Genomic DNA, 10,138 nt, shown 5'->3' with positions numbered 1-10,138 from the left:
GCCCCGGGGCGATGGAGGCAGAGCTACACCAACGTAAGTTTCTCACCTTGGAATGCGAGGGACGCTCCCGCATCTCCCTCACATCTCCAGCTCGCCGCGGGAGGACGGTCCCAAGCTACTTTCTCCACCTCCTCACACTGCTCCCTGCAAGCGAGTGGGAGGCTGCTGAGAGCCCCCATCTCGGCTGGACATCTTTTTATGTTGCATGCAGGGAGAAAGAAAGCGAGGGACAACTTGGTGCTGGGGAAGTGACCTCTGACCCAGCGGTCCACTGGGCGGGGAGGGTAGAAAAGAGGAGTGGGTGGCGAGGGCTGTGGACTCCATGCGGGGGCCATGGACAGAGCGGCGCTCCTGGGACTGCCTCGCTTGTGCGCGCTTTGGGCAGCCCTGCTCGCGCTGCTCCCCTGCGGAGCCCAAGAAAACTGGATGTGAGTATGGGGGCAACGGGGATACGGTGGCAAAAGGAGTGCCCAGCCCCAGGAAAGTTCAACTGAGGAGTGGGAAGAGGGGAGGGGAACCCAGGGCGGGCGACCTAATTCTCGAAAATACATCTGGGATGGGGAAGGGGAAAGAGCAGGGGAGCGGCTTACCCTAGGGGCGGCCGTGTCTTACAGGTGGTTGGGCATCGCCTCCTTCGGGGTTCCAGAGAAGCTGGGCTGCGCCAACTTGCCTCTGAACAGCCGCCAGAAGGAGCTGTGCAAGAGGAAACCGTACCTGCTGCCCAGCATCCGAGAGGGCGCCCGGCTGGGCATTCAGGAGTGCAAGAGCCAGTTCAGACACGAGAGATGGAACTGCGTTGTCGCCGCCGCCGCCTCGCCGGGCACCGGCCCCCTCTTTGGCTACGAGCTGAGCAGCGGTGAGTCCCGGGACTCTCGGGGCTGGCGCGGGACAGAGGGCAACAACCCCTCTGCCAGTTCCTCTAAATAAAGCAGACAGTTCTTGCGAGTTCCAGTCTCGTGGTCTAAATCCCGAAAGAAGCCGTTTAGTGGACCGGAACTGGGGGAGAGCGTTGGAAGCCAAAGGCCACAGCCGAGGTGCAGGTGCTGTCCTGGAGGGAGGTGACGCCCCAGGACCAGAGTGGGGCGATTGGGGCGGTTGCTTTTCTTCTGTCCCGCGGCGTCCCTCTGGAGTTGGAGGAAAACTCTATTACCCCGGCGACCCCCTCGGGCCCTGTAGCGCCCCCCTACGTGGGTGACCAGCTGGAGAAACATGATGTCGGCTGCAGGGAATGCTGCTGCCGCATCTGCTTCGATTTAACCAGCTCGGGGCACCGGATTGACGAAATAATGTTGATTTTAAAGAGAGAGTGTCCCGAACAACACATCGTGTGGCTTACCCGAGCACTACTGCTCTGGCTCTCTTTTCTGTTCTCTTTCGCCGTCCTTTCCCTCTTCGGCGCACACCCGCGGCGCGGGAAGCTGTAGAAAAGCAAAGTTCCACTTCCACATGCGTAGTGACTTGATGAGAATAAAAGTAAAGGGAGGCAGGATTGTTCCAGAATATCAACAGATTCCAAGCATTTCAGGACTTGGGCGCTGAAAGATTGGTTGTTTTCACGTTCATTTCCTTTCTCCCTCCGCCTGTGACCCTTCTCCACCCGGTCCCAACACACACCACCGCCAAAGCATCGTCTTTCCCCCCGCTGCGTTTTGCCGGCACACCCTTCCCAAGGAGCCCTGACTCCCCGCAGGAAAAAAAAAAAGTTCTTCACAGTTACTGAAATGCAGAGGCATCAGCTGTTGGAAAGGTTTATTGGACAACGGGCGTAAAACTGTTTCTACTCCAATCTAAACATCTCGAAAGAAAACAACGAAGCCGCCTGCTGGGTCCTTTCTTGCCCATTTTATTAATGTTTTAATGGGGCTTTAATTTTTCAAGGATTTTAGCTCAGTCTTCACTGCAACTGTGCTAAATAATTCTTTTTCAATATTCAATATTTTTCTATAGCAATTCCTTTTTTTGCTAGCTTTATATTTCAATTATTTTACCTTTCATTAGCTTTAACACTGTAAGAAGATAAACTAGTACTAAGTAAAATGTTTAACTGTTTCATATTAGTGTCAGTGATTGTTATTCACACGATCCTGAAAGAAGACCAGTTCTTTGATGTGAAAATAAACTGTTACATTTATCTACTAATTGTTTTGGTCTTCATTTAATTTCATTTGCATTTTAACATGTATTATTTTTTAAAACAAATATTACACCAAAATTTTCAACCTGTGTTTTGTGAGAACACATTTAAAATTTAAAAAGAAAGATAATCTGGTTTCCTTTGGATGTTGTATTACCGTTTACAGTATCCATGCAGAGAATTTTAAATTCAACAGGTAGTTTTTGAGTTGTTACTTTATATTAAGCACTGAGCTAGGTGCTGGCATACATTTCAGATTTTAAAAGTGAACTGAAGGTTTTAAGGTGTGAGTACAAAATATGACATGCCCTGAAGTGAGATACTGAAAATGAATGTTCTTTTTTTTAAGACTAGAAAAATAGGAAATCTTCCTTTCTAAAGCTTCCTTCCTTTCATTAAAGTATCCATCATAAGCAATTGAAAAATTACTTTCCTAAGGAGAGGATGAGTAGGAGGCTTTGTTCTGAACATTAACAGAGACACACATAGCTCTCTAATTTAGCAAATATGTTTTATTCCAGGCACCAAGGAAACAGCATTTATTTATGCTGTGATGGCTGCAGGCCTGGTGCATTCTGTGACCAGGTCATGCAGTGCAGGCAACATGACGGAATGTTCCTGTGACACCACGTTGCAGAATGGCGGCTCAGCTAGTGATGGCTGGCACTGGGGAGGCTGTTCTGATGATGTTCAGTATGGCATGTGGTTCAGCAGAAAGTTCCTAGATTCTCCCATCAGAAACATCACGGGAAAAGAAAGCAAAGTACTGCTAGCAATGAACCTTCATAATAATGAAGCTGGAAGGCAGGTATGTACTGAAACATGGAATAAAAATCCAGTGCCTTTTAGGTAAATAACACTAGGATTACATGTCTGGATGAATCTGTCCAAATAGTTTAAAAACCAAACATTTGCAGTCGAAGAATTATTATATATATGATTCTTTCATGAGTGTGTATTGACCACATTGATCTAGTTTAGGTTCTCCATCTCATGGGGCTTGAATCTTGTTACAGAATGCGTTAGTATGCCTTGTATACCTGAAACATTAATTATAAAATAATGGATGTAGAAGTTCCTGTTGAGTTATTTGGTTCCACCCCCTTAGCTGTTTAGTGGCAAAGCTGGAAAAAGATATACAGCATGTGCCTTTCTAATGGGACTGAATCAAATTTGACTTCCCCAAATTTGAATTCTGATTATTTTTTAAATCTATTTTTATGTAGGCAATGGCTCCTAAACATATTATCAGTTTTGTCCTTATTTTCTCTAGAGAACACTCTCGAAAGTACTAAGGGAATACATAACCCTTAACTAATATTTTTTTAAGACAAAGTTTTTAAACATGGAAATAGTTTATTATAAAGTAATATAGGCTCATTGTAACAATTTATACAATATAGATAAGTGTAAAGAAGACTATAGATATATTAAATATAAAGATTTTAAATATACATATATACATTAAAAATTGAGGAGAGGCAAATTTGAAGAACCGCTATGTAATTAACCTCTTTTGTTAATTCTGATTTTTATACTTGTAGCTTTATTCAACTTGTATACCTTTACATTAATGAATATTGACACATTTGTGTTCTACAACATGGTAATTCACAGCAATTCATATTGACTTTTCTAAAATAGTCAAATCCTTTTTGTTAATACCTATTCGTTATGTTTTAATAATATTTTTTAGGACAGGAATATCAGCACATATTTATAATATATTATTATAAATTTATAATATATTATTATAAATATCCAATAACCTGTAAAGGTCCTAAAGTAGTCATTGCAATCTACCACATTCTCCTGAAAAAAATTAAAACAAGTTGCAGTATCTCTCAGGAAAATTTAAAGTAGATATTGCATTTGTTTTACATTTTTGGAAAGTGAATAAATGGAGCCCATTCATAACAGTTGCAAGTTTCAGCCCGTTTTCTTCACCTAAACTGCTCTGATTTAAATACAAAAACAGAAATCCCAGCAAATATATCACCTTAGCACTTGTATTCGATGCAAAACGCAAAATAGAAAATGGGAATGTTAGTAAATAGCTTTGTAAACTTTTCAAATCTTTTGTTTAGAAATTTAAAAAATTATTTCATCTCACTAAAAAGTGACTTTCTTGCCTAACACCATGATTATGCACATGCCTCTTTTCCTTAAACATTTTTTTAATTGAATGAATTGTTACTTCAGTTTAAATATTATCCAATAAAGGGATTTTTATTACTTCTAACATATTACAAAAGCAGTTTAATGTAATTAACATGTGTTTTTTAAAGTCTAGAGTCAAAATAGAGAAAAACATCAAAATAAGTCAAATTAGCATATTTTAAAAATGAGAAAACAATCAAATGAATATTATTATCAATATAGACTTTAAATCTTTAACCATTCTTTAAATAATTTAGTAGAGATTTAAAAAATTTTAACCAGAAAACAAACTTGGAAACTTATGTTACAATTAATGAATGCTTCATAAATAAAGTTATCTCTGAACTTATGAAATGCCTTAAATCATTCCAAAATGTATTTTTATTACTAATATTAGGCAACTCTTTAGTTTTATTCTGTCTTGGGTGTTTCCCAAAGGAAGTAGCAATATTTGCCTCTGTAATTGTTAACTTTTATCTCAAACCATTATATATATATTCTGATTTTTTAAAAAACACAACAATTCAGCATGGATTTCAGTCCATCTCACTGGCAAAAAAATAATCTCTTCACATTAACAAGGTTCTTGCTCTTATACTAATTATGTAGTAAATAATTCAGCCTATGCATATATACACATTTTGTGAAAATTTAAGGTTTTTTTTTTTCCTTCTGAATCATTTTTTTCCCTTTTCACATTGTTATGGATAGAGTCTTAAAATATCACAAAACATTTACCTGGGTATCTTGAGGGTGTTACACTGGTGTTTTTGTCAGTGTTTGCTCAAGAAATATTACATTCAAAATATTTTTGTATTTTTCTTTCCATTGTGGCCAAAAAAAACAAACAAACAAACAAACAGTTTTCCAGGGTATTATCTAACATGAAAGAGCAATAAACTCAGTTTTTGACATTGGCAATTAGGATTTTAATCTAATAGCATATTCTTCCAAGTAAAGTTCAAGATCTGCATTCAATTGAATTGATTTTTCTAGTCTCAAATCCCCAAACTCAAAATGTAGGAAAGCATTCAGAGAAATGTGGGTACTGGCGCTTAGTAGTGCCCCGAGTGGGATAGATGATTTTCTAACCACTGACCTTAAATACTCTGAATCCCACTTGGTTTCTGACACCATTCCTAAAGTTATGACTCCAAGAATAATGTTGCTACATGGTGATTGGCTAACAGCATGATGTGATGTCTTCCAGGGGCAGAACTTCTGGGAATAATGTGACTTGGAATATTTATGGGTATTTCTTTTGGTATGCTTAAAATATTTCCATTCTTCCCATGTCCACCTCATAAACTTTTAAGTTTCCCTACCCCATAATTTGTTTTATGATGAGTAACTCAAAAAAGTAGGAAGGTCCCGACCCCAAATTTTCATTGACCTGTTTCAAGAATATTTATAAGTAGTTGAACAACACATAAGTGTTTTGCTGTTTAGCAGGTTCAGATATATTTTTGGACAGAAAGGGACAAAATGGGTCAGAGGAATAGGAATTCTACATACACTCATCCAACCTTATATTGCAATTTTAATTAAAAACTTAGATTGTCTAATAGTTGACAAAATGAAATGTTAGTCACAAAATTTTCCACAACAGCTCTCTGGCCGGCTCTATAAAGTTTGGGTAAGGCAATATACTGGAAAATAAACACTGCTTGCTGCATTATCTCTGAGTCTAATCGCAGGACAACCAGTCCTTAGACGACTTCTCAAACAGTTTCTATTTTTGCATTAAGTATATTTTGTATACCGAGGACTTTAGTTTTAATGAAACATCTTTCCTATTCACTTCATTAGAAATTTATCAAACCCAAACTTACATAAGAAGTCCGGTAGATTAAACACACCCTCTAATTGCTCTCCCATAGTTTAAAAATATTTCACAAAATGTGCACATCTGTTTGTAATAGTTAACAAAACATTCCTCTGTTAATATCGTTATAAACCTTAACAACTCAACTAGAGTAGAGAAAGGAATTTGCTCATAACCACACACAACTCATTCAGCAGTTATTCTCTTACTTTTCCTGTTACCAGAAAGTGACTGTGCCATCACTGCAGTTCAGAATGGCTGTTTAACATTAATTAAGAGTCCTGGACAGAAAACTAGAATGCATGTGTTGGGACTGTACGTGCAATTTCCTTAAATATAACTCTATTTCCCACTTTCATTTTCCTCTGTTCTACGAAAATTATCCTACTGCACATAAAGCCCTAATACCATGTATCATCATCTTTCCTTATGTGAGACAAGTGCCTTAACCACACTTTGTTTTTCTGTAACAAGAATAATCATTATTCTGTAAGAATAATAAGCAAGTACATGTTCATTAGCTACCTATTATGTGCAAGGCATTTCTTCCTATTGTAAAAATAAAATAATTTATGAAAATATTTTAGTGCTTCTGAGAAACACTAAGTTCTGAAAAGTTAAACTGGATGTGTATGTGTGTTTTTGTGTGTTTATCTGCCCTTGAACTCTGCACTTCATGAAATTTTCCTAATGGTGATTGCATGGCTTTCTTTAATCCCTGTTTGTTCATGTTCTTTCCTTGAAGTCCTATGGGGCTGCAGTTATTCAAATTTCATGTAAAGTTATTGGGATTCTTCCCTCTGAAATTCATTTATATTTCTATCCTAGAATATACATAGAAGTTAAAAAACACTTTCTTTTCTTAGACTTATTGTTAGGGACACTTACAATTCAAAGGTAATAGAATAAAACATTTTTTTTTAAATGTCAACCCCCAAATATTATAGTTAACTCCAGATATTTAAAAGAGCTAATTTGTTATGGTAGGAAAATTCCCCACAAATGTATGATACAAATTCAGCAGCTCATATAATTGAATTCAAAAATCAGTCTCTCCTTTTATCCTCAAACCTGTGAAACAGTGTGTCACTCTTACAGATGGGTTTAAAGCTCAAGAATGGGAGGAGAGCCAGGCTAGCTCAAACGTTCCCAATACCACTGACCTCCTGGTAGTGACTCATTTGATTCAGGTTATCAATAAGGGATAAGTTAAAACTGTTCCTGAAAGCTGGACTAATCATTGAACAGTATCTGGTGAGCACTCACGCTGCCTTCCACACTTTGCAAATTGGCAACTCCTTACATGATGTTTGATCTTGTTAATAAAAGCAAAAGTCGGCTCTTCAGTCATTATCCAGAAGAAGAGGCAGATTTAAATCACAAAGTGATGATGATAAGGAACATTACTCAGATTTAAACACATAAAAATGCATTTTTAGATATTTGGCTTTTTTTTTTTTCCAGACAATTTCCTTTGCTTTTATCTGGTTTGGATTGCACTCTTTCTCATATACTGCAGATGCTCAAAATCGGAAAAAATTAGGCAGGTTGCACTAATTTGAATGTTTATTCACCTGGACTTTTTAAAGAATTGAGGATTTTGTGATTATCAAATGTCATAAATTTAACCAAATAAGCCTGTGTGCCTGCTTTATAAATTACTTTCATATCACTGAAGGGTACCTTTTGCCCTGGGTTAATAAGAAATGGACTTATCTATTAGCTTTTCAGTTATGTGAATTCAAAAAGTGCATCTGTTCCATATTCTATAAAGGACAGAATTTAAATATTATTCTGTTTATTATTTTAAACTAATAAGAAGTATCAAATCAATCATTGCATAAATTAATACCATATGTTCTAATTTAAGTTTGTAAATATTGTAAATTATTTGAAATAGTCCGTCTCATTATGTGGTTCAGACTTTTTTTTCTCAGAAAATGTAACATTTTGCAAACATGTCAATGTTAGGTTTGGTACAAACTAGCGAAGTATAAACCCTTGTCATTTTATGGTGTTGATAACTATAAATGGAATTTAAGCTGTAGCTTTTTCCTTTCTTTGGTGAGATTGCTCAATTTCCAAGGTATTGAATGGATGGATCCATTTTTCATTTTACCCAGCATGTTGACAGAATGTCAACTCGCCAGCTAGTCCTGACAATTTATTAAACTGTTCTGCCATCCTCTGGGGATTAAAGGAAGCTCTGCTGGCTAGCTTGGTATGTAAGAGATTAGAGCCTTCAAACTCTTGAAATCTCTTTATTGTTTTTGCACTATTAGCTCCATTTGAAATTTTATCTCAACTCACTGTGTTTTCCTCTTCAGAGAAAGGGGACATTTATTTAAATCTTAATGTGTGCCAGGCAGCAGGCTATTACAAATATATGTAATCTTATTTAAGTCCTCAGTCTGTATAAACTAAACTCAGAACTTAGAATGGAAACATTATATCAATATTATCCTCTTTCTAAGTCAGGATGGTGCTACTGATTCTCTAAGGTTAGGACATATGTTTTGAATTAATTTTCCAGACGGAGGGAAGAATTTGTTGGGAGTAACCACACTCTCCGGCCCCTTTTCCTTTTGGCCAGTTGATTAGTCAGGGTTTCTCATGTGGTTGGTGACCAGAGGAGAGCATGTCCCTCCCTGCCACGTGAATGTTACTGACTTTCATAGTGATCACACCCGGAAACTCTCAATTCAGTCAGTGGGTCTCATCCCTGGCTGCCCATTAGAATCATCTGAGCAGCTTTTTAAAAATACCATTGCCTGAACCCCACCCCCACTAATTAAATCAGAATCTTAGGGGTTTGAGCATTGGTTAGTTTGTAAGGTTCCACAGGTGTTTCTATGTACTGTAAGAGTTGAGGGTGACTTGCTGTCAGTGCTCCTCAAACTTTAAGTGCACATGAATTACCCAGATTTTGTTAAAATGCAAATTCTGATTCTGTAGGTCTGGAGTCGAGACTGAGAGGCAGTCTTTGTAACAAGTGATGCTTGTACTCAGCTGGTCTGTGTACCACAGAGTAGCAAGGCACTTGATAAGCTCTGATAAAAAAAAAAAAGTCAGCCTGGTCCACTGGGCTACCACTATAAATTTCACTAGGAAAAGTTTGATCCGCAGAGTCAAGAAAAGCACAGAACTTTTGAACCCTGAGTGACGTGAAAGATCCTTGATGTTCAAAACCCTCATTTTTATATGGAAGGAAACAGACCCCCAAAGTTAAATGATTAGATTAGCTGTGCCTGTGTTGTAGAATAAAACTCTTCGTAACTGATGTTTGAACACAGCTACTGTTGATTTCAGGCTGTCGCCAAGTTGATGTCTGTGGACTGCCGCTGCCACGGAGTGTCAGGCTCCTGTGCTGTGAAAACGTGCTGGAAAACCATGTCTTCTTTTGAAAAGATTGGCCGTTTGTTGAAGGATAAATATGAAAACAGTGTCCAAATCTCAGACAAAATAAAGAGGAAAATGCTCAGGAGAGAAAAGGATCAGAAAAAAATAGTAATCCACAAGGATGATCTGCTTTACATTAATAAGTCTCCCAACTACTGCGTGGAGAATAAGAAACTAGGGATCCCAGGGACACAAGGCAGAGAATGCAACCGCACGTCAGAGGGTGCAAGCGGGTGCAACCTCCTCTGCTGTGGTCGAGGCTACAACACCCATGTGGTCAGGCACGTGGAGAGATGTGAGTGTAAGTTTGTCTGGTGCTGCTATGTCCGCTGCAGGAGGTGTGAAAGTATGACTGATGTTCACACCTGCAAGTAACCACGCCTTCCAGCCTTGGGCAAGATTCCTCTGAGACACACGGGAGTGCAACCCAGAGGTTTCATTTGTCTGATTAATATCCAATCGCACACTGAGCATGTGGATATTTTCTGGATTCCAAGGTTTAACAGATTTGGTGTTCACCCTTTGGTGGTTCAGCAAATGTACATTGGCATGCAAGAAAGATAACCTGTCTCCAAAGCAAGAAAGAAAAGCAGAGAGCCTCTTAGGCCAGGAGATTTGGT

General features: G+C 38.6%; 1 protein-coding gene across 1 annotated transcript; it reads left to right on the top strand.

Annotated features, from left to right (window-relative positions):
• Positions 1–333: 333 nt before the first annotated feature.
• On the top strand, positions 334–9,906 carry WNT16 (Wnt family member 16). Its single transcript, XM_037836291.1, has 4 exons — positions 334–428; positions 615–856; positions 2,656–2,942; positions 9,429–9,906. The coding sequence occupies exons 1-4, from the start codon at positions 334–336 to the stop codon at positions 9,891–9,893; spliced, it is 1,089 nt and encodes a 362-aa protein (XP_037692219.1). The 3' UTR covers positions 9,894–9,906.
• The last annotated feature ends 232 nt before the right edge of the window (positions 9,907–10,138 follow it).

This window comes from Choloepus didactylus, chromosome 5 (assembly GCF_015220235.1).
Source record: "Choloepus didactylus isolate mChoDid1 chromosome 5, mChoDid1.pri, whole genome shotgun sequence".
Taxonomy (NCBI): domain Eukaryota; kingdom Metazoa; phylum Chordata; class Mammalia; order Pilosa; family Megalonychidae; genus Choloepus; species Choloepus didactylus.
The sequence above is the reverse complement of the archived record's forward strand: the minus strand, read 5'-3'. Positions and strand labels throughout refer to the sequence as shown.

Coding starts and splice junctions, on each gene's coding strand:
- WNT16 (XM_037836291.1), top strand. CDS start 334: ATGGACAGAGCGGCGCTCCTGGGACTGCCTCGCTTGTGCGCGCTTTGG. Junction 429..614: donor GGAGCCCAAGAAAACTGGAT/GTGAGTATGGGG, acceptor CGTGTCTTACAG/GTGGTTGGGCATCGCCTCCT. Junction 2,943..9,428: donor ATAATGAAGCTGGAAGGCAG/GTATGTACTGAA, acceptor TGTTGATTTCAG/GCTGTCGCCAAGTTGATGTC.